The following is a 24,696-nucleotide window of genomic DNA, read 5'->3' as shown; positions in this document are numbered from 1 at the left end:
TCTTACACAATTAACCATTGTAACTGAACGCAATGACGTGTGACGCTATAAATTGGTTCACTTGTGTAAAACAAATAGGGCTATAAATATCTTTTTACATTTTTACATTTCATAAAATATTTTTTGACTTGTTCTAAAAAGTATTAGGGGGGAACTTATAAATTGTGGACCATATACAATACATGTACTCTCACCTTTGGGTTTGAAATACAAATAAAATACTGGATTACACCACTTGATTTGAGAATCTGTGACTTGATATCAGTGTTTAACATAACTCATGATTTCATAGCCTAATAAGCCCAATCGGCATTGTAACCTCCGGTTTTTGAGAGCAGTTTTGGGACACTTTGACCTCGACATATCAGGAAAACTGCTGTAATTATTATCAATCACTTTCTTATTGTCATAATGTTATCATTAAAAATATTAAAAAATTTAATAGATTAACGATGTTTTTGGGGTTTGTTATAATTCTTGTAAAATATTTTAGATTATATTTTTTATGCACAAAAACCAATTTTTCTGAATTTTCCCAATTGGTCAGAGGGCAAAGTGTCCCAAAACTGCAAAAACTGTCCCACAATGCATTGCAAATTTCCATGCTGATTTGGCTTATTGGGGTACTTGTAACTTTCTTAAAAGCCATTGCGAATCATTCTTTACCCACTTACTTTTTTCCCTACATAAATTGTGCAAAACTCTTTTCAAGGGTTCTATGGGGTGATCTCCTCTTATTGTCAAATTAAAATTTTAAAAATATTTCCAACTACACGCCATCTTACAGGTTAGTAAGCAACTGTATAATCCGAGACAGTATTGAAGAGACCAGTTTGCATCTGACTTCACCTGTCAATCAAACTCGGAAACCATTTGTTCTTGAGTTGTTGTGAATTTGTGATGATTGAGTTTCGAAATCGGCGATGAAACAGCATGCCTTATGGTTAATTTTGCACCTTCAAACATACAAACTCTCCTTGCTGTCAACAATGCCTAGAAAAAATGCTTTTTGCCCTGTCTGTTTTGCCACTTTCTACGATTCCTTTTCTTCGATGAAGGCACCAGATCTGGCTGATGAATTAAGCTTTTTTTTCGTGCTAATAACCAATCAAGGGTCGTGGGAGTTTGATTGACAGTGACGTCAGACGCAAACTAGTCTTTAATTCTGTCTCAAATTATAGCAGTTTCATGTTTAGAAGAGCCACTTCTGTTCATGATAAATAAACTGCTTTTTATAAGAAAAGGGTATCACCTCTGTTATCCAGGTTCATGAGAATTTGGCAGCGAATTTTGGAAAGAATCACTGCCACTTAAAGGAAAAAAACAGGTTTATTTTGGAAGAAAATTGAAAACAAATTTTGAAACCATCTCTTCTGTAACAGCTATGACAGCACTGGTGATAAACAACCTTATACTACAAAACAGGTCGCATTCAGACTATATCTTGCTTTTAGATTTACTTTGTGTACCTGAAACACTTGAAACTGCAGGAGGTCAAAATGGTAGAAACCTGCCTATTGTATATTGAAATATATAGACAGATTATTGCATTATTCTCGAATGAATTTCTTACTTTGTAATTTTAAAAGTTTTACCCAGTGTACTACTGTACTTGTGTGTCTTATTTATAACATTACATGTAAATGTGAAAAAAATGAATAAAGTTATTTATTTTAACCTGTGGTTATCAACTACTGTTTCTTGCACCATTTGCACTCATTTGTTTTTCTTTACAGGGCTACTACATGCCCAGCAAACACAAAACAGTTTATACAGAAAATATTTAAATGTTGGGTTATATAAGAGTATAAAACATTTAAAAACATTTGTGAAAACAGGATAAAAAACATTCTAACATATTTTGCCAAATTCTTTTGCTACAAATATTTTACAATAACATTTTGACACTTAAAATATTGTTGTAATGTTTTTATTTAAAACATTTTAAAAATGTGTTCATGACCTTTAAATAACCCAACATTTAAATGTTCATATTGAAACGTTTCATGCAAAACCAAAATTGATCATGCCAAATTAGACTAAGTATACACCCCACCCTCTTGGATTTTGCTCTCCTTTGGCTCAAAGGTACCTTTTATGGACCCCTAGGTGATATGTGGTCACAAGAAAAAAATACAAATTCCATTTTGTTTGCGAATGGCGGGCCATCAAAGTTTGGCGATCCTGACCAAAATTGGGAATTTAAGTGGCCCAAATGACAAAGTGCTCTCTTTGAGGGGCATTTTCAACTTAATTGAATCAGTGGTGGTGACCCTCTTGTTGAATGGGGCGTCAAAATCGGCACTTAGTATTGTTTGATCAAAATTATTTTTGATTTTGAAGGACCCATGATAATGTCACAGTGCACTTATAGGTCTGAAAGAATGTAGTCTAATGTTACTAGGAACATATTAATATTTCACTAAATTCACTTCTTGAATATTTTGCCCAGAACATTTGGAGTGACCTTCCCTGACCTTTGACCCATCTCCTGTTGTAACATTCTCTGATCTTCTTTTCTTTCCTCCTCTGTCTTCCACTGCTTAAAATTCCTCCCTTGAAAGTCCCAGTCTTTTCCTTGTTTGCTTTTCTTTGTCTTCATTCTGTCTATCATTTTCTGTTGCTCCACATTCTTCAAGTAAAAGTTAGTCTCTTTCTTGGATTGCATCACTTCAGTCCGAATCCGTTGCTGGCGTACTTGTTTCTCGTATTCTATTCTTTCCATTAAATGTGCCCACTGGAATCGTGGGAGGTATTTTATGTTCCACAGATCGTCATAGTAACGACTGCGTTTTCTGTCCCCAATGCGGGTGTTATTGAAAGTGACTGCAACACGCTTTGCAATCTTTTTCTTTTTGAACTCTATCCAACCTTCTGTGTAGGACCTGGATTTATTACCCCCTTTCTTCTTTCTGATCTTCCTGAAGCTTTTATCTGCAGTAAAAAAAGGGAAAATCATGGTTCATAAAAGGACCATCTTATGATCATGTAACATCATGTAGTTCCATCAAATGAAATATTACAGAAATCAATCGGACTCATGTGGCTCTTAAACAAGGACATGCACACATTTCTATTCAATCTGCAATTACTTGATAATGGTAGAGTCCAACCTCCCTTATATGGATCTCTGTAATCCAGCCAAGTGATCTTCATAGGAAAATAAATGCTTTGACACTTTCATATCATACTCTTGTTATTTGGGGTTTTACTGGGTTCTGAGTTCTGACTGGATCCTGTGACCCTCACCCCTGGTGCCATCATTTTGTCAATATTGTTGCCCAATATTGAGCAATCTTTTGTTATCCCAATTTTAGCACTTCACACATTCAATATAGAATTACACTGCAATTTTTTATCCAGATTTATCACTTATCGGACCAATGCTTGGTCCCATCATGGCTGGGTAAAAGAGGTTGGACTGTAATTTACATAATGAACTAAATGGCAAGTAAAAACCCTAAAACCATTTAACTATGTAGTATGCAATTGCTTCAATGCCTTTACTAACACTATATTCCTCTAAAACAAGTTATATTTGCCCTACTTTTCTTGCAAACTAGCAAAAGTCCATTGACTGAAGGCATTTCACAACTTTAAATGTGTTAATTGCTTCTCAAGAACTGTTTATATTACTAATTTTGTGTAATTTTAAATTCTATGAATTGGGAGTCTTACAAAATTTGTGAAATCAAATGGTCTGTAAAAATATATCTGCATATTCAACAGTATACTGGCCCTGTTTCATACATACCTTCTTGTTGTAAGAATATCCTTCCAATCTCTCCATATTGACCAAAGATGAAATTCAATTTCTTGGGTTTCATAAATGGTGGTACTCTACTCAGGTATATGATTCCTGGTTTAGTAGGCTTTTTGCTATCCTTTCCCTTGATGCTTGTTAAGTCCAATGTATCCTGTGTTATTTTCCTCTTTTTAGTCCTGCCAGGGGAGGATTCATCCTCTCCACTCTCATCTTCATCTTTGGATGCTTCATCATCAAAATCGTCATCACTCTTTTCGTCTTCCTGGTCAGAATTATCATCACTTTGTTTTTGTTTACTTTTCATATGTTTATCATGCTCTTCTCCATCCTCCTCCTCCAGGTCCTCGTCGTCATCGTTGTCGTCATCCTCCTCCTCATCATCATCATCACTGTACATTTGGTGTTCATCACCTTCATCTTCTAAATTGCTGTCACTATCTTCTTCATATTGCTCATCACTGTTGCTTTGTTCACTATCTGCATCTGTGTGTCCTTGTTTCTTGGTTCTCACATTTTCACATTCCTCCATGATTCTAGGATGCAAATTTAGTAATCAATTCTCTGTAATAGAAAACAATAATTTGTAGTAAGTGTTAAACCAAGTTGATGATTCTAATTTTGTGAGATTTTGGAGCTAATTCAAACATACATGACTGTATGTGACATGATCAGGGGAATGAGTCACATGTCGACCCTGGTCGAAAATGAGTTTTACATAAGTTTCTAAAGAGGACATTTAGAGCTTTCAGAATCTGAAAACCCCATGTAGGTATGACTTTTCTTTGCGAAATAACGTCAATTTATCGATCTCTGAAAACAATATAGAATTTGAATACTTTCTTTGCCAATATCTCAAAATCAATATTAGCGACATCCGACTCATTTCCCCTGATCGTGTCACATACATGTGCTTTTTGTGGGCTGCCAGATAGCTGGATGGATCATAGCAATCCGTAGTATTTCACACCGTCACTCTCACTTTCCTTTGTGATTTCATTCATGAAAAACCATGGAGATCAAAGGACTATTAAAACTAAGACATGGTCTGAAACAACTTGCTTTTTTACAAAGCCAAGGGGCCACAAGATCTGCTAGCATGATGACGCTTGATGGGCATTGGTAGTATCAGTGAATCATCGATGTGAACACCACATTTACAACAGGGCATAACAGCCATAACAACTGTTAATGGATCAGAGCATGAACATCTCAAAGCAACCATAGTGATTATTGGTGATTGATGAGTAAGAGATGTACAACGTCTGATGTCTGACAAAAGTACACCTGGTGATATATGTAACAATATGTATCAAACTTGTGAGGGGAAACGTCTTTTGAGAGTTCAATGACATTTCAAATTGATTATTTATTGGATGCTGTTTTTCAAAGGTAAATACATGAATACAATTAGAGGTAACAACTCTAAACTGTGTTACATGTTGAGACAGACATTGAACAAAATAAAAGTGCATCATTGATGCATCTAATGCATGAGCCTGTGACAGGGAGTGCAAAAACCATGCCTGTCAAGATTCTCCTGAACTGATTTGTGTGAAAAAATGATGGAAAGTACAAGCAATATACAGAGATCATTATATTACACTATGGCCATGCATTTTGAACTCAACACAACTTTCCATTTTCATATCTAACCTACTCTGCACTGATCTTACAATAAATTAGTGATTTGAGGCATAATGATACCTACATTCTGACTCTGGCTTATAACTCTCTATCCAGCAAGAAACTCATTGAAATACAAACTTTCGAATCAATAGGCCTATCACTATCATGGAATTCAATTAATATACGAGGGGGTATCAAAAAGTTTTAGAAATCGCCCAGAAGTGAAAGAGCTATATCAATGAAACTTTGACAGTGTAATCACTGGTCCTTATGTACATTATGGTCCAAAAATGGTCTCATAGGTATGTTTACTTTTTTTACAGGTGGCACTAGATGCCAATAACCTGCTGCCCCAGTTACTGCACATAAACTGCAAGATTGAGAAATTTGAGGCAAGCAGCATTATTAAGATCCTGCTTTTGAAGGGTTGCAGTACCTAGAAAATTGATGATGAAATGAAAGTTATCTTCGGTGGTGATTGTGATATGTCACTGTCGCTTTTTGGAAAAGGAACACTGTAACCCTTAAAATGGAACTTAATCAAGCTGCATGCCTCAATTTTCTCTATTTTGCTGGTTATGCGGTTCCATGGGCAGGTAGTGACATCTAGCTCCTGTAAAAAAAAGTAAACATACTTATGAGACCATTTTTGCACCATAGTGTACATGTACATAAGGACCAGTGATTGCACTGACAAAATTTCATTGATATAGCTCTTTCACTTCTGGGCGATTTCTAAAACTTTTTGATACTAGGGGTGTGATTTTCGGGTAATTTTGTGCCCGGGTACCCGGCGCATTTTTCGGGCGGGTAACGGGGTACCCAAAATTGCAACAACAACAAAAAAATTGCAAAAAAAAAAAGTTTTTAAAGTTTTTTTTCAAAGTTTTTTTCAGTTTTGTAGTGTCTCTGGACCTAGACCTAATGCTAGGATCATGGTTGAAATAAAAAAAAAATAAAAAATTGAATTATGCACATTGTTTTGTGTTTTTAATCTGAAAATTGATACATAGTTTTCATGTCATACTCTATTAATGATATCAAAATGCATTCAAATTCAATGCATTTTGATATCATTAATAGAGTATGACATTCTACCATATTAAATCAAATAAACGCCCGGGCGTTACATTTTCCCAAAGGGGCGTTTATTCAAGGTCAATTTTAGAGCGATAATTCCCATTAAAATCATTCTAGGTAAACTAAAAACACGCTAAAATGACGAACTATGAACTAGAAACACTGACTTCTGGCTCACTTCCGGGTTTCTGATCCAGATTTTCGCCAATTGACGCTTATTATCGACCATGTGCTTAACTTGGTAAGCTTACTACACAAGATAGCATGGAAATATCAGCATTTTTGAAACATCTGGGTTGAAGAAGGTGGTGAGGTGGTTTATTTGAGGGGGGGCGACTATTTGACGAAATACGGTATGTATCAATTTTCATATTAAAAACACAAAACAATGTGCAAAATGGTTTTTTTTAGGTCAACCATGATCCTAGCATTTAGGTCTAGGTCCAGAGACACTACAAAACCGTGTGTGTGTGTGTGGGGGGGCAACAGTGGCATAAATTTCTTTGTAGAATGGGGGAGGGAGGTTGGTGTAAAATCCTTGAACATATGTTGCAGCGGAGCGAAAGTAGCATGTTTAGCTGCCAATAATCAAATATGAACATTGAAGGAGACGAATGCGCGCCTTGCGCGCACAGATTTGCAATTTGAACGGCATTTTGCTCCCAGATTAAGTTTCTCTGAACAACTTCCACGCGAAGTGCAAAAAAATTGCCAATTTAAAGCCAATTTGAAGCTAAACTGATCCAAGTATGAACCGGTGAAAAGGACAGGTGCGCGCTAAGAGCGCAAAAATTTTTAATTCAAATTAGCGACTTTTGCTCCCAGATTGGACGTATTGAAACAAACTCTGTATGAAGCGCGGAAAAATGGCCAATTTTAAAGTAAATGATCAAATAAGAAGGGAAAATTTGCAATTTGTGTTCCCACGATTAAGCTGCACTTGATCATTTTGGCAAAAGCAAAGAGTAAATTCAAGTGAAATATTTATTAGAATGTGTGCTTCAAAGGCTATCTTGTATTTTTTATAAAATGCACATCTCTTTTCTTTGTTTTTTATGGGCCCATTACTTTTGTTTGGTTTTTATGGGCCATAAAAGAGCAAAGAAAACAGACCTTATAATGGACCCGTAAGGCAAAGAAAAGAGACCGTAGTGGGCGGGTAAAAAGCAAAGAAAAGATACCATAGGCCCGTAAAGGAAGAGACCTTAGTGGGTATGTATAAAAGCTTAATAAACAAAGAAAAGATATATACCTTAATGGACCCATAAAAAAAAAAGAGACCTCGGATCGGAGGACCCGTAAAAAGTAAAGAAGAGATACCTTAGGCCTAAGAAAACAGAACTTTGTCGGCCCGTACAGTAAAGCAAAGAAAATATGCCTTAGTTGAAAGGTATCTATTCTGAACCTTTTACGGGCCCCTGAGGTCTGTTTTCTTTGCTTTTACTGCCCCATAGTAAAGTGTCTTTTCTTCACTTTTTACTGGCCCCATAGGACCCCGGACCCCGGGGTAACGCCCCCGGTTACCCCCACTTGTTGGCGGCACTGTTAATATACCATGCAGATAATAAACATGGCCCAATAATTATTTAGGTTCCAATTAAGATAAGCAAACATTAACAGGAACTAAATGGTGTCAGTTGGAAGTATTAAATTGAGTAAATCGCCTGTATCAAAATAGCAGTGTATTTTTCATATATCAGTAATATGCTCAGCCTTATCCCAAAATAAACAATAGCGTTGACCTTACCCACCAATCAGTAAAGCCTATTATAATCATGTGATGGCTCAATCCAATAGTAAACATGCTTAGAAAAAAGGCAAAAAAAATAGTCCTGGCTGCCATTGTCTCAATACAAGATATATAAGATGTGCCAAAAAGTCCTTGTCATGTCACGTGGAGCAAGATTAGATAAAGGGATACAAACCCGGGTATGAGACATTAGGAATTATTTCCTAGCCTCTTAACCACAGGGTTGATGGGCTACAATAGTTATTCAAGACACAGTGTATGTATACACCCATCGAATGTGTGTCATCATCCCTCAGATCGGACCTCAGACACACACATACAGGCATAGAGTTCTGCAGTAGCATGTTTTGTTGACATTTTGTGAAATGTTTACATGGAGACAGTTCTAATACCATCAACAGACAACTCAAATACAAAGGATGCCAGTTGGCAATCTTAATGTTATGCAATCAAGTTTACAACACTATCACTCTTACAATGAGCAGAAAGTCACTGAGTCATGCAATTCAAGTACCAATATTGATTACGGTACCTGAAGTGGCCTACTGCAAATGACCAGATATAACCTTTCTGATTTTCTTGTTATTTTGCAATAACAAAACCATGTTTTCCTTGATTTTGGTATGAAATTGAGCAAATAGAATTAATTGTCATGTCAATTTGGAGTTATTAGGCCTTAGGGGCAACTAAAACTGATATGAGGTAAGTTTTATATGTTTGGAATCTGTATTGCCTATTCTGAAGGAATGATTGTGATATAAACAAACCATCCCTTGGCCCATATGGACATGGTGTACTACTTTTCAGTACCCTGTTTTCCATGGGTGACTGTAGGAACCCATGGATTCGATCCATTGTAGTGTATGTAAGGGATAAACTGTGCATATGAGATATGGGTTCAAATGGGGGAAATGTTCACTCTGTGAACAAAAAGCAGGGTCGGATCCAGGAATTTTTGATAAAGGGGCGCCTTTTTGGTGATTGACGAAAAAAATGTGTTAAAGGGGTTACCCCAATTGGTTCCTTTTTAAAATTTCTTACAATTTTTGTATTTTTAAGTTACCGGCGCCCTTTGCTAGTCAAAACATAGAGGAGGCGCGCGCCGGCTGCACCCCCCCCCCTAAATCCGCCCCTGAAAAGGGTGGTGGTGTCACACTTTTCACTGTGATCATTTTGTTTTTTGAGTGTATCTTTGGAAGGGTGATATGACAGTAAATTTGCTATCAAATGAAAGCTAAGATATTGATTATTAATTGTGGAACATTACATTAAAGTCATGTATGTTCTTATATTACATAATATGAATTTGGTTAATTTTTTTCAAACCTGATTTTTTTGCATTTTTGTAATGTTTACACATGTCACAACTTGCACCTAAATGGAATCAGCCAAATTTGTTGTGTTTGTAGGTAAACAGAGCAAAGTCATAATTCAAGAAATTATGACTTTATGTCCATCATAGAACTGCGTGTTAAACGGCCAAAATAACAAGCAGTGTTTCTTTCACGTTACCTCGTTATTTCAGCTCAAAATGGACAGAAACCATTCCCGATCATTATTACTAGTTTTATTTCAGCATTTTGAGTATATAATGACAAATTTAAAATTTGAAGGAAATCGTACATTAAGCCTTTAAGATATCTGGAACATTGGTAGAATGGCACCAAATCCAATTGACTAAGTCAGGGGTGGTGGTGGCAGTGCCGAGCGGTGCATGTGGCAGCGGTGCACTCATGTACAATCTCTATGGGTACTATGGTAGTTTGCATTTTTGCACTCAATTGTAAAATTGTTCATATGTACTTCAAATTTGTCCTCATTACTTGAAATTTGGTATCAAAAGATAATTTAGTTGTCCATGTACACATTTAAATAGCTTAACTTTCTTTTTAAGAAAATGAGAGGACTGGTAGTCACAGGTAGTCACATGACATACAAATTCGTCCCTATTCTCTACACAGTAAACCCAAATTTTCAAGCGCAATATACTGCCCGAGAATACCATCGCTTTATTTTGAAAAATATACACCCTAGGATAGCAAAAGTATACATTTCATGATTTTTGGAAACCTCTCGGCCCAAGGAATCCAAAAATACACTTAAAATTAGTGTACATGTAGGGTGATACCAAAATATTAGTAACACTGCACTGATTGATTCAATTGGTATAAAAATCCATCAGCCATTTTCTGAAATACACATCATAAAGCTCTATATCATCAGAAAGCTAATGGTCTGAACTTTTCAAAACTGCATTAAGACTTGATGGAGGGGTACACATGTTAACTGAGGTTTGCCTTTCATACCTAAAGTATGAGTAACTTGCATTCTTGAGACTTACTCAAGTTGAGTAAGTACATGAAGCATGAAGTAAGCTTAAATAAACAAAAACCAATATAGCTATATCTTGCTTTTACAACAATTACATTCATGGTACACAGCGAAATTGTAAAGAACATAAAAAATATTAAAGTATCACCACATACCATACATACCATACCATCTATTATCATCAAGAGCGAGAGATTTCCGGATCACTGCTGATCAAAACGTGTCACACATGGAGGCTGACATCTTGGATATTGCGCAATATGGTGAACAGTGTTTGTAGTTAATTTTAAGCTATTATAAATAAATTAAAGCTTTACTTTTGCAATTTTGGTGAATTTGTAATGAGAGGTAACGTGATTATTGGTGATTCAATTTAATGAAAATGTTTGTGATCAGGTGGATATAGTAAGTAACCAACCTTCGTATATTTATATTTCTTATAGTAAAAACACTCTCTGGTAAACACATCTTCATTTACATCTTCCCTGATGAGCTCTGATAGCAGGTACATTTATGCAAATGTATTAGACAGTATATATTTCAGTATTTTCGGTGTATTGAACCATTGCTTGAATTTGTCTGTATATTGTACTGTAAGATTAGTAGTCTAATCATGTCATGATGTTTAGTTTAGAGTTAGACTAGTAGTTTTTAAGATAATAATAAGCTTACCAGTTTCAATAAATTATAACATTTCTGTAAATATAGATTTTAGTATTTATTTTCCATAAAATGTTAGCTTTTACTGTCAGATATGTCCCCTTTTAATTTTGAGCAGGATTTTGAGCCGAACAAGTGAGGTAAAGCATAGAAAATTGGAATTTACTAGTAGCGCCCATGCATGTTACTCCCGCGGTTGTAATACGATACGAATAACGATCATCGGGTGTGTGTGTATGTGTATCCATACGCCGTAATGCGTACTGTGCATACGTGTTCAACTAATATTTCCATCATAATAAAACGCCGGTTCCATCGTTTTATTCAAAATCTCGGATTTTGACAAAACTACGTCCACTACAGCACCTAAAGTCTTGATTTTTGCAGAGTATCTTTATTGACTAAAGTACATTACAATCGTGTAAAACCAGAATTTAAAAAAATGTTGAGGGCGTTCTCCTCAACAAATGTTATAATATGGCTTTAATTATAAGAACAAGTCCTCAAACGTTCGAAATTTGTAGTTACTACAACCAGAGAAGATGAGTTCTCAACTTCTCTGATATCACATAAATGTACGATCCTAGTATAGGTTTTAAAGCTGCAAAAGGATTCACCATTGAAGATTGAAGATGTATAGGCCATACCGCAAGTGCCGTGCAGTGCATTAATTTGCGTTTCCATCAAAAAGGGGCATAGAAATATTGTTCCCATTTTAGCAAAAAAAGGGGCATTTGTGGTCATGTAGAAGAGCAAAACATTTGTGAAATCACTAAAAATAGGGGTGTTTTTGTCCTGAAATTTTGCGAAATGAGATTCAAAAGGGGGTGTTTTCAAAGTTCGCCGACGAGCATGAGTGCCCACGGATACATGGAGTGCCGGAACCGGGCCTCAGTCTGGGCTCAGACTCAGCTCCAATCTAATATCACACAGACCAACAAAATATTTTGTCCAAGTGAAAAGGGTTCTCTTTTTGAGAAGATCCCAGGGAGGTTAATGTCATATGATTCATTGGCCGTTAAGGTGGTACTGGCCCAGTAAATCCCGCTTTTGTGTGAAATATTTGCTAACAAGAAATTAAGTCTTCAAATGGCAAAGAGATAAATGCAAATTATGCATAGCCACAAATTCTTGATTGGTCGGACAATAACCGTGTAATTCTACTTCACTAATATTATTTTTTAAAAAGGTGCCCACCAGTAAATTATTTTGCCCATCCAGTAAATTCAGCCTGATATGCCCCATTGCCCACAAATACCCACCCTGTAAATTATTTTGCCTAAAATAATTGGGCACCATATAATATACCATAATTATACAAATTATGTTTTAAACCCTGATTTTATGTTTCAGAATGGCAACAGCTAAAAACGATATGAAGAAGGTCCTTATGGTAGGACTAGCTTGTCTTGACATTGTCAATGTTAGTGATGGCTTTCCTGCAGAAGACACGGATGTAAGGTAAAGAACTTATTCAGGCCCATTTAGATTATTAGCTTTAGACAGTGGTAGCACCAGGAATGTTTTTTTTGAGGGGGGAATTAGGGGGCAAAGTGAATTTCATGAGGGGGGCAAAATTTATGCAAAATTGCCGCAAAAAAGTGGAAATTTATGTAATTTTGGGGGTTTTGCCTCAAAAGTGGGGGGTGGGGGCAAACTGGGAACTGAGGAGCAACAAAAATATTGGGGGGGCAAGTAAAGTATTTGAAGTTCCACTTTTAGAAAATAGAATTGCTCAAACTCCACTATCCTAGCGAGCGAGTGAAGCATCACAGCGTGGTGTCCAATTAAGGGCATGGTAAAGGTCAAAGCCCTGGTGGTGGTTGAGGTGGATGAGCCCACCTGAAGCTCATGGGTTTTATACATATTGTAAATTAGGGATTCAATCATGTTGCACCGATGTTCATCACCGTTTAACAACGATGCGGCCGCGTCGTCTGCGTGGTTTACTTCGCGAGGGCAGCTTTTTAGCGCCGGACGCGAGTTGTTAAACGATGATGAACAACGTGAAACATGATTGAATCCTTTCAACAACGAAAAGAAGCTAAAATATTGTATAATTCACGATTATTTTACGGGGAATGTCAGTTAATCATTGCCACTCAGCCTAACAAAAACTTCGATGATTTTTCTTTTGATATCAGCAATAAAACTACAGAATAAAACGGCAATGTTTAGCCGCTACCTGAAAAATACTGAATTCAACTTGTAAGCTGGCATACGCACAAAGGTTCCAGGCATGGCGAATTTTACGGCGCTCTCGGCGTCGCGTAGTCTCGCTCAGCGTTCGGCGTATACGCTACAGTAAAAGTGTGGGTTCATCACGTTTTAACAACGGTTGGCTCGTGTACAAAGGTATAGGAAGAGTTGTTGAATGGCCTGTTAACATTAACATTCCAAATTAACCCAACATAATTATAATTGGTAAATATTGTAATTTTATAGATGTGAAAAGGGCTGGTGGACTATATTTACATGTAATAAAACTCTCCATTTGGGGAGGCTGAGCTGAACTGATGTTGCTTTTACATGGCATATAAACAGTTATGTAACAATTATGGTTAATGATCGATGGAAAATGATAAACGAAAATGAACTTAATTACCACCATGACCACTGGCAATTAGTGACTGAAGTTACATTTCCTCGATTATGCTATCACTGAATCTAGCTCTTTTTCGGATTTTTTAATTATTATTATTATTATTAATTTTTTTCAAGCGCCACTTGGCTTGTGTCGACGCGCCACTTGTGGTGCACGCACTGCCAGAATCCCTGACTTGTCCATACGATACTTGAGATTTATTATGATGCTTTGTTCATGTTTTTTTTGTTCAGGTTAAAAGAGCAGATCTGGAGTCGTGGAGGCAATGCAAGTAACTCAGCTGTGGTGCTGTCACAATTGGGAACTCACACTGCATTTATGGGCACACTAGCAAAACACAGGCTATCAGAGTAAGCTGCAATAGATTACAATTGATTTATAGTTTTTGGAAATGTTTAGAGGACATTCGGCTACCATCAGCTAGACCACTGACCAAATTAATTACATTTTAAATACTGATCATCTCTTCATTGTGTAATTATGGAACTGTTTCGTTGAATGCACTGTGCTTAAAAAGCCCATAGCTCCAAAATACTATAGTAATTACGGTACTGTTTGAAAGTGTGCAGAGGGTTGTTTTAATACTGGAGAGGATAAATTATCAGAATTTGATGTGATTTTGTTTTGTTTTGAAGCAAATTATTTTAAGAATACAAAACACTTTGGTGCAGAAAAGTGTTGTTTCACTAATTGTGACTTTAAATCTGTTTTGTAAAAACTAGTAAATAAATGGTTAGATATTCGTAAGTTTACAAATTACATTGGGTTGGTTGTTATGATTGAAATGGTCAACAGAGAATATTTGCATTACTTTCTTCTAAACTTAAAATTTTCTTCTTTTTTAAATTTTCAAGTCTAATTGTTGATGATCTGATAAAATATGGAGTGAGTTCAGATCTATGTCGCTACCATAAGGATACAATGACACCAACTTCCTGTGTGATTCTCAATACTGCTGAAGGAACAAGGACGATTCTGCATGCCAACAAGTTAGTGGTATTAATTTGTCTATAATAAAATTATGTAGGACAGTAGGATTTTTGTCTTGGATACCAGATGATGTTTGCTATCAGCAGTAGATAGCAGATGAAATGTGTGCTATCAGCAGTAGATGGCAGATGAAATGTGTGCTATCAGCAGTAGATAGCAGATGAAATGTGTGCTATCAGCACTAGATAGTAGATAGTGGATGAAATATGTGCTATTAGCACAGGGGCTATTTAAGTGAGATTAAAAATCCGTGCAGTGAGAATTCAAAATCCGTGCTTAAAATATATATGTGTCAATGTCATTGAGATTCAAGACTGTATTTTGGGCAAAAATAGAGTAAAATGGCTAAATTTTGCACGCTTTGCGCACACTGCTGTTCCATCCAATACCAGTCGTCACCTTTATTTTGAGTTAAAATAGTCTGAAATTGAACATTTTTCGCGCGCTTCGCGCAAAGATGTCCCAGTAAAACCGGCAAAAGTTATGATCGTCCTCCCCTCTAAATGTTAATGCTTCAGCATCTTATGATGTTCCAGGTTGAGGCCAGAATCATGACAATCGTTCACATTTTTAAACCCAAGAGCACACTAAATCAATGCGCCATTTGTGTAACTCTAGTGAGTAAAAGTACAAAAACTGTTTTGAGATATTTTGGGCTGCTCTTTGGACTAATAGCCAGAGAGAGAGAGAGAGAGAGAGTAGCTTGTTATGGCTTAAATAAAAGTGTAAAGCCTATACATGAGTTTGAATCGCCATCGCCAAAGTCGCATTTGTACAATTATCGAGAAAATCGGTCCGCAAATTAAAATTAAAATTAAAAAACAGGTTTGCAGTCTTGAGAGCAAGCCAAAAAACAGTGAATCCGTTGTTGATGGGCTCGTACGGGGAAAACGAGGTTAAAGACGACTCATAATATTAACGACATAATGTAAAACTTTCATCGATTTGTAATCGACTGGTAATTATACGAGCGAAAAAAACCTGTCATTTTTACATGTATTTCAATGGGCGATTATTTAGCAGTGTGCCCCTTTAGTGTCAAAATTGACAATTTTCGTGCGCTTTGCATGCATTTGTTCCGGTAAAGTAATTTTAGTCCATGTAGCAGGTCATTGGGTCGATTTGGAAATGTTACTGCGCTCCCCTTGTCCCGATGGCCCGACGAGAGTCCAAAAGCGAGGACGCAGCCTGGAATGGCATGTAGGCGATAATGAGGCAAATAATTGATAACCCATCCGCCTTAATATCGGGACAATAAAACATAATAGTGCAGTGGATTTGGACATCTTCTTTTAGGGCCATTTATGACAAACATTCATCATAATTAATGGAAAACTTGGTGTGAAAAAAAAGCTTAAGGGGGTACTACACCCATTGCATTTTTTTGTGGCTTTTTTGCATTTTGTGAAGAAATTCGAAAAAAAAAAATGGACAAAGTGGTATGCAAAATGAAGGGGCAAATCTTCTCGTTTTATTGGTGGCATCGGTATCAATGTAGCTTACATGCTTTTAAAGATAGAAGCCAAAAGGAGGTACGTCAGGCGACATTCAGAACCAGGAGTATATTTTGAATTTCAGAATTTCTATCGTGAATCCGCTTACACACACATATTTAGCAGTAATGCCCGACCCTAAAAGTATTAAAATTTATTTTTTTGGGAAATTCACTAATTATGCACAGCTTTGGGAAAAATGTGCTTGTTCAAAAAGGGCATCACTTTCAGGACTCGAGGACAAGTAACTTATTTTTTTCCTTCTAGTTGACATTGATATGCAAAATTTGTGTTCGCAAGCCAGCACATAAGTTTCAGGTCTGCTACAGTAGAATCTTTAAGATAACACAATTGTTGGTTTTAAGTATTATGTGAATTTTAGGCAGTGCACTTGCTTGTCTTCTCGGAAATATACGAACGCTGAATATCAATGTGAACCGTTATGTTCACAATGGTAACCCCTCAATTTGAAACTGGTGAAACATCCTACTTACTCATGTGTAATAACGGTTTCATCATTTACCTGTTGGATATTTTGAAATCCTTCCATTTTGAGAACATTTTATATAAATCCATGTGCAAAATGATGACATTCAGCTTTTCCACACACGCCATATTTGATTTGAATTTTTGTTGATTTCTGAAATGTGGACCCAGGTTTATACTTGGTGTTACTTGTAGTCGCTCACCTTGCGTAATACAATCCCCATCGATAACATTCATAGCTTCGCTGACGTCAATAGCGATCGTTAGATCATGAAAGCGCAGGCAAGTATAACATTGGTTGTTACAATTAACATAATTTCATCGTCCGTTGCTAAAATGAAACAATTTCTGGAGTTAGACCTTAGCTATTTATGGATTTGGATTACACAAATATATTTTGCCAGTGTCATACTAATTTGTTGGCATTTAAGTCGTGTTTTGGCTATTTTTATTCATTTTTAAACTGCAAATTGGCCATAATAAGAAACAAATTAATGAAAAAAAGTCATCAGCAGTACTTCTTCACGAGATTCATGCAACATATTTCGAGAAAATTATTGAAACTACTACACCATGAAGTGCGCAGTTCCTCTAATCTATGAAATATGGTAATCAGCGAAGCGCATACCGACATATTAGTTAAAAATAGACGTTTTGTAAATGAAACAGCAACTACCTGTTCTCACTGAGCGGTGAATTTGTGGGCTGGTCTTGAAAAGACAGTATAAATATTGAATATTATAAATAGTTTGACCCGGAAACAGCTGACCGTGCATCATCAACAACTGAATTACAACATGTGATGTGATCTATCAAAACATACATGCAGTGCATGAGCCATGTAAATTACATCAAGACTTAATTTGAGTACTTGGTAGTGCATCCTCGTAAATACTCCAAAGCGAGTTTTAACTGGAGGTGGGTCGGAGAGAGTGGTCAAGTTGATGGTACTGTATAGACTGATCTGTGATCAACAGTACGGGTGAGTATGCTTAAGCTTAATTAATAAATAATGATAATGTAAATTAAATATACACACATAAAGTTAATTTTTATTACTTCAGTGGTCCGGGTACGCGCTGGTGAATTGCGATCGCGTAGAAGTGACAAGGTCGCCTACTACGCGCCGCGCCGACGACCAATGGGTCAACCGGCTTGTTGTCTTAACTTAAGTGCATTGATCAGCCAATCAGCGTGATTGTTTATTTCTTCTGTATGTACGCCGCTCACGCTGGCACACAGCTTGGACCACGGAAGTAATCAAAATTAACTTTAGTACATGTATGCGTGACAACTGAACTGTAAGACTAACATGTACAAGCATTTCACAAGAGTTATTGTACATCATTAAGATGGCATTCTTATATTATAATAATGATATTTTGGGTTCATACATACACGCTATGTAACAGTGCGCATGATTGGTCGAGCCGGGCATAAACAGCGTTTATGCCCGGTATCCCGGATGTGCGATCACTGGGTAGGGAAAATGAAGGAAAATCGTGTTTGTTAATAATGTTACTTGTAATTTTTTGTTATTATTTTCATGAAATAGGAATCACAAAATGTTTTGGTATGTATGAACCCTCGGGCATAAACAACCGTTTAGTCATGAAAATATATGAATGAACCCTAATTCAGTTATATGGCATTTTATGTTAAAACTAAGTCTAACCTGTACCTGCAGACCAGACTCGTGTCAACCGATGTCATATGGTGCAGGTATGAAAGGTGAATTCAAGCTGCATCATTTTATATCAAATTAAAGCCCTCGAGCAGACGTGGTCTAATTCTGCATAAAACCGGCACGCGTTATTTCTGTAGGTCTGCTACACATTCAAATTGCATTGTATTGTATCGTAATTTCATTTGTGTCCATGCTAATTATGTACATATAAACATGAACTCACATGTTTTTAAGCAAATTCGCCGATAATAGGTGATCAAAAGTGATCGGAATGTTACAAAGTACAGATCGCATTCAGCTTACTTCATATGTATGAGATGATCTTTGGAAAAATACGGCATAATTTGTCATGGTGCTTGCGGAATGCCATGCAGTAAAATACTAAAACGTTGCAGCAATTCATGACAACTAAAAATCAGTGTGTCGTTCGTATCCTCCGCTGTCAATTTCTTATCCACTCACTAGTCCTCACGTAATGTGTGGAGGCAAATTGCAATAAGTACAATGAAAAAATGAGAGGGTAGGCTGGACCTGGGCCCAGAACTTGATGGTACCACTACCCCAGGGGGCCACTTACAAACAGTCATGTGTTCATCGTTCTTGTCTTTGTCAATCCTACCCTCCAAAAAAAGGGAGATATCATTGTTCAGGCCTTTGCAAATCCTACCCTAAATGCAGATATCTTGAATGAACACCCAGGACCCAGTCCATATTTTTCACTTTGACTTTAAGTCAAATACCTTTTACTGACATACTACCGTACCGACCCTGGTTAGGTTTCCATTTTTACCTTGTCTTAATTGGTATTTAGGCCCGGGGGGGGCACTCAACTTTGGAAGTGACGGTATGTGCCTGTCAATAGGCCCCCTCTTTTGAAGTCGACTATACCCGATGACACCCTTTTTTTAAAAGTCATACTCGATGACCCCCCCTTTTTTTAGTTGCGGCTACCCAATGACCCCCTTTTTTTCGTTGCGGTTACCCAATGACCCCCTTTTTTGCTAGATTTTCTAGAAGAGCATAATCAAAATGCAACAAAATAATGCCGAAACTTTCCCATTTTGCTCCATTTTTTCAAAATTATGCCGAAACTTTCAAAATTTTGCTCCATTTTTTCAAAATTTTCTACCCAATGACCCTTTTTTTGAAATCTTTAATATACTCAATGACCCCCTTTTTTCAAAATATTACACCCAATGACCCCCTTTTTTATTTTTTTTGTACCCAATCACCCCCTTTTTTAAAATAACGCTTTGTTACTGATAGGCCCCTACTTTGCGACACCGGTAGGCACATACCCGTCACTTCTAAAGTTGAGTGCCCCCGGTATTTAGGACAATAAATGTCACAAGATCCTGTAGAAAACCATTTCATACTAGGCTTGCAGTTTGCAAAATTCAAATGCACACTTGAATGTTTTCATACATTGGCAAACATATTGATGACTTCAAAACACTTGAAATTTTAATGCCATGTAAATGTTTAATTGACGCTTTTTGCCACAATTTCATGATGCGAAATCTTCATGCTTTACACTTACAGTATTCACAGATCAAGATGTACAATGGTCATTATGAGACGTCTCTTGCTGACCATTATATTGCTCTCTTTTTTTTCCAGTTTGAGTGAATTCTACCAAAGATAAAGTAGAGTTACATAGGCAAGGTATGTATAGGCCTATATGAAATGTAAAAATGAATATCAGGAAACTGGATCAGCTTTCATTACACTTACCCTTTACTGTTTGTGAAAATGTACACAAATGTAACACAAATGGTGGTGTGTCAAGGGTGCTGTACATACATATATACATGTAATAAAAAATAAGCTTTACATTAACCAGAAAAGAAAAATGAACATGTTGTAAACTTTGGCCCATACATGTATTTCTGTTCATTTTTGAAATATCGCCTAAGTGCACAAGTTTTGTATACTTTACACCTGTGCAATATAATGTGCAACTGTTGCATGCATGTTTATTTTCCACTCCAAAGACCCCATGCTCAGTTTATAACAATTTTAAGTGAGTTTGCCTTTAAAATGGGTTTAAAATAAGTTAAAATGTGTGTCAAATTTTCTCAAATTTGCCACAATTTCGCTTACTAAATTGAACAAAAACATACTATATTTTTGCAATTTTTTAGTTCCAGTGACCCTGTTTTTAAAATTAAATTTCAGTTCCAAAGACGCCTTTTTGGCCTCTTGGCCACTCTATGCCCCAGTGTTTGAAATCTGTGTGGCACATTCGCACTCCAAACCAGAGTTGAGTTCCCCGCCCCGGTCATCTAGTTTATATACTGCTTGCCAATGTCAATGCTTGATCAGCCTTTTTAGGTTAATTTGGTACACACACCCTACACACTGGTAAAAAAAGTTATGTATATTATAGGGGCAAGGAATCCAATTACTTCACTTAAATTTCAGTGATTCAAGACAAGTGGTTCATTATTAAGGTACAGCAGTACCTCTTTTCTTATCATAAATAATGTACTGCTAGTCTAGAGTCAAGTGAAATTCAAGTGTAGTAACTGGATTCTGTGCCCCTATAATACAGTCTACGGTACATAACATTTGTTACCAGTGTGTTATTATTTTTGAGAAAAATGCAAAAATATTCATAAATTTATCAAGGGGTGTACAAGTAGTACCACCTTAAAGAGCCACGAAGTAGTGACTGTTGGGATTACAGATGTGGAGATACCAAAGCTTCAATAACACCCATGTATAATTTTACCATGCCGAAAATTTAGGTGTTTTTGGGTCCTTGACGACAAAACGAGGGAATACGCAATATTAATATTATGTGTGCGATGAACTTGACGTGTGTCATGCTTTCTTGTACAGTTACAACCATGCTGCTATAAATATAAACAATGATGGCAAAGTTTGAGTTTAGTACTTTGACCAGGCTGTGGTTAATTAAGGGAGTAATACACCCCTTGATAAATTTGTGACTAATTTAGGAGTTTTCTCACAAAATAATATCACACTGGTTTTAAAAGTTATGTATATTATAGGGGCAAGGAATCCAGTTACTACACTGGAATTTTAGAGACTCAAGACAAGCGGTTAAACCTACGTTAGTTATGATAAGAAAAAAAGGTACATTCTATCAGTATTTTTGTCTCAGTTTGCAACCAAATTAGATCAAAAAGGAGAATCTAACATCTTCACATGACCCTCCATGCAGGATCTGTGAGTATCCCTTTAAGCTGATTGGAGACAGTTAGACAGAATAAACCTAGGAAAATTCCAATCTTGAGTTAAAATGCCTTCAAGAACAGAGGATGGCATGAGATCATGCATGATTACAACTCACATTTCAATGTATCTTTGTTTTAAATGCAGATGACTCGGAGAAAGGGGCGGAAAGGACGAAAAACACCTGAAGCTTTAACTACATCTGGGAGAATGGTAGGACTTCAGTGTCCACTGTCAGCAGGATTACGCAAGATCTAACACTTGATGTCAATCACATTCACATATGTCAGGAAAACTGAGATCCAGTATTTAACAAATCCACCTGGAGATCCACTTGCACTAGTGACACAGCAAACTACACGGCCTAACTTTGTGGAAATATATTTCAGTATGAAACTGTATCTCATAGCTTTTGCAAATAAGGTGGATATGTTTATCTGCAAACCTCAGTCGAACAGTAAATGATAGAAGCTAGGGGTATTCACAGCCCTGTGAATAGTTGATTGTTCAGGTTTAGGGGCTGTGCAATAATTATGTGTACCCCGGGGTGGTGAATTCTCAAACTGATCTGCCAAAATTCGCTTGCCCTCCCCCCTTTTGACGTGCCAAAAAATCTTTGCCTACCCTCCCTCCTTTACACACTAAGATTTTTGGGAACCCAAATTCAAAGACAAGTTTGCTTTTTTAGGGTGTAATATAGAAACGGTGCCCAAAATATCAGTGCCAAAAATCGCTTGCCCCCCCCTTGCGACCGGCCAAAATTGCTTGACTCCCCTTTCGACCTGCCACAAAATGCTCCCTCCCCCCTTTTGGCCTGCCAAAAAAATCTCCCCTCCCCCTATAATACACATAATTAAATTATTGCACCACCCCTTACCTGTTCAGGGTCCCAAACTCCCCAGGCTTGTTTAAATGGGCTATTCCAGATGAATTCTGCACCCCCACCCCATGGAAGGCATGTCCAAATGAGTCATTCCATATTAAATCTCCTAATTTTCAGGGAAGGTTGGCTGGTCACCCTCTCAGATTTTCTGTAAAATCACTTATCATAGACCTATGGGTCAAATGAACACATTTCAAATGGTAGGTCTCAACTCCTTATCGTTTCTGAGTTATGGCTCGTTGAATATTTGATGTTTTTTGATGCTATTTGTCCACTTCCCATTGAAATACACACAAAATTGTCCTAAATACCAACCCAAATTTTATTATGTGGGAAATGAGACACCATAATCAAACTCACACATATTCAAAATACTTCTATGATGTTCCTCTGTACCAGAAATCAAAGTGGTGTCAAGCCATCTTCATGGTTAAATGACTGTTTGGAGATCGCATTGAAATACACAGTAATTGCCATTAATGTTCTAATTCCCAGAATGCAAAGTTCATCAATTTACTTTGTATTTCAATGAGAGATTCAAACACTAATTTAAGCCAATGAGTGGTCTACTCTGCTATAGGGGTCACACCTGAACCTATATTGCCTACTAAAGGCAAAATAGATGATGTCTGACATCTAGGATGAAGAGGAGGGGGGTCAAAACAGGAATTTGTCATGTGCATCAACACGAACATACATTTTTATATGTCTATATCAGCAAATGGGGGTGAGATACATTGTTTATGAGTCCAGAATCTGGTTATTTGGGTCAAAGACACCCTGGATTCCAATTTGTAGCGCTGTACCTTACACCTAGGGGAAGATATGGATGTCTAAACTCGGAAGAAAATTAATGTCGCGACACGCATGCCCAAAAAGGGGGGGTCTGACCCAATTTTCAATAGGCCGGTTCTCGGAAACGACAAGGAGTAGAGACCTACCATTTGAAATGTGTTCATTTGGCACATAGGGCTATGATATAAGTGATTTTAAACAAAATCTGAGAGGGTGACCAGCCAACCCATTAGGTGATTTGAGATGGACTGACCCAAATGGAATACTTCCAGTTGGAAGACAAGCAAATTCCAGGTGTTATTTCCCGAGTGCCTTCCACCAGTTTGCGCTTAACATGCAATTTTGCTGGACACATCAGAATTCTAGCGATCCATTTTCTATTTTCATCCCCAATTCCAGAAGTGCCTTCTTCTTCTTCTTCTTCCAATATAGTACAGTCCGCACATAGCGTATATTCGTATTTTATATTCGCCTTCCATGGAGTTTTGCTGTGACATGAATTCCAGCTGTTGTTTTCACCCTAAATTCCAGAAGTGCCTTCCATTAGGAGGGGGGATATAGGTGGAATAGGCCAATGTCACTGACTTTTCATCTACATGTCCATTCATACTAGCAAATTTCTCATATCGACGAATCCAAATCCACGCATTCCTACACCTGACTAGCAGCCTTTAGTTGGGTAGCCGTCGGCTACAGTGCACCCAAAATGTGAAATGATTCGCCTTGGCGGAAATTTTAAACTGCTTTCCATCACCCGTTTTACACCTTCCGCGAAAAACACAGGTAGACCAAAGAATGATGAAAGTTTACAACACAATAGGCCCTCCTTCGCAAAACACACAGCTTCTACATGGTCTATTCGCTGTTGAAGTGACATAATAATCGGATTAACTACACACGGTATCTATGCATTGAACCATATAATTCTGATCGCTTGCACCTGTAACGAAAAGTGTCTTTGAAAAAGCGGTATTGTATTCAGACATGATTGCAGACATACACAGGTGATGAGTGCAACCTGCTTGTAGTGCTTGTACCAGAATATCTTGGTTATCAGGCTTCAGGAAACCACCAAAAATACAGAAAAAATCTAAATAAAAATGATCAATAATCATCACTTCTCTGAAAAATGTTAACAATCATAAACTTAAGTTATAGGCCTATTTACAATTTTTTTTTTTTTTTTTTAGGGTCTTTAATACTTTCCAACCAATTATCTATAGAAACATTGGAATTGACCAACCATGGCAGTCTCATACACCATATCAAACGCTACAAATGGTTGTACTTGCGAACAAAAGGACTATGTATGAATAGATGCGGAATTATCTCTATTGTATATA

The 24,696-nt window shown here is 37.0% G+C and overlaps 2 protein-coding genes and 1 long non-coding RNA gene across 5 annotated transcripts in view; 2 read left to right on the top strand and 1 right to left on the bottom strand.

The window, feature by feature from the left end:
• Window positions 1-1,821: 1,821 nt before the first annotated feature.
• On the bottom strand, window positions 1,822-10,801 carry LOC140158610 (uncharacterized). 3 transcript variants are annotated; one of them, XM_072181767.1, is made up of 3 exons: window positions 10,723-10,801; window positions 3,755-4,327; window positions 1,822-2,934 (listed from the first exon to the last, which is right to left on the bottom strand). In XM_072181767.1, exons 2-3 carry the CDS (start codon window positions 4,293-4,295, stop codon window positions 2,429-2,431), a joined length of 1,047 nt encoding a protein of 348 aa, XP_072037868.1. In that variant the 5' UTR covers window positions 4,296-4,327; window positions 10,723-10,801; the 3' UTR covers window positions 1,822-2,428. The 3 variants fall into 3 exon arrangements, with proteins under 3 accessions (XP_072037868.1, XP_072037871.1, XP_072037869.1); XM_072181770.1 differs by having other exon boundaries at window positions 10,718-10,781; XM_072181768.1 differs by having other exon boundaries at window positions 10,709-10,731.
• Window positions 10,802-12,569: 1,768 nt separating this feature from the next.
• LOC140158606 (ketohexokinase-like) overlaps window positions 12,570-24,696 on the top strand; it is a 43,556-nt gene continuing 31,429 nt past the window's right edge. Inside the window, exons 1-3 of the mRNA XM_072181766.1 lie at window positions 12,570-12,674; window positions 14,052-14,168; window positions 14,673-14,807. Of these exons, the coding sequence (XP_072037867.1) occupies window positions 12,589-12,674; window positions 14,052-14,168; window positions 14,673-14,807 (338 nt within the window). The 5' untranslated portion in view covers window positions 12,570-12,588. The remainder of the gene's footprint in view (window positions 12,675-14,051; window positions 14,169-14,672; window positions 14,808-24,696) is intronic.
• Window positions 17,690-22,278, top strand: LOC140158609 (uncharacterized). Its single transcript, XR_011859801.1, has 3 exons — window positions 17,690-17,769; window positions 20,095-20,139; window positions 21,823-22,278. It is a non-coding gene; the product is annotated as an uncharacterized lncRNA (long non-coding RNA).

The sequence above is a fragment of the Amphiura filiformis genome, chromosome 8 (assembly GCF_039555335.1).
Source record: "Amphiura filiformis chromosome 8, Afil_fr2py, whole genome shotgun sequence".
NCBI classification, from domain to species: Eukaryota; Metazoa; Echinodermata; class Ophiuroidea; order Amphilepidida; family Amphiuridae; genus Amphiura; species Amphiura filiformis.
The sequence above is the reverse complement of the archived record's forward strand: the minus strand, read 5'-3'. Positions and strand labels throughout refer to the sequence as shown.

Excerpts from the sequence above, each read along its gene's own strand:
- LOC140158610 (XM_072181767.1), bottom strand. The coding sequence starts at position 4,295 with ATGGAGGAATGTGAAAATGTGAGAACCAAGAAACAAGGACACACAGAT. Across the intron at positions 2,935-3,754 it reads GATATTCTTACAACAAGAAG|ATAAAAGCTTCAGGAAGATC; the intron begins GTATGTATGAAA and ends TTTTTACTGCAG.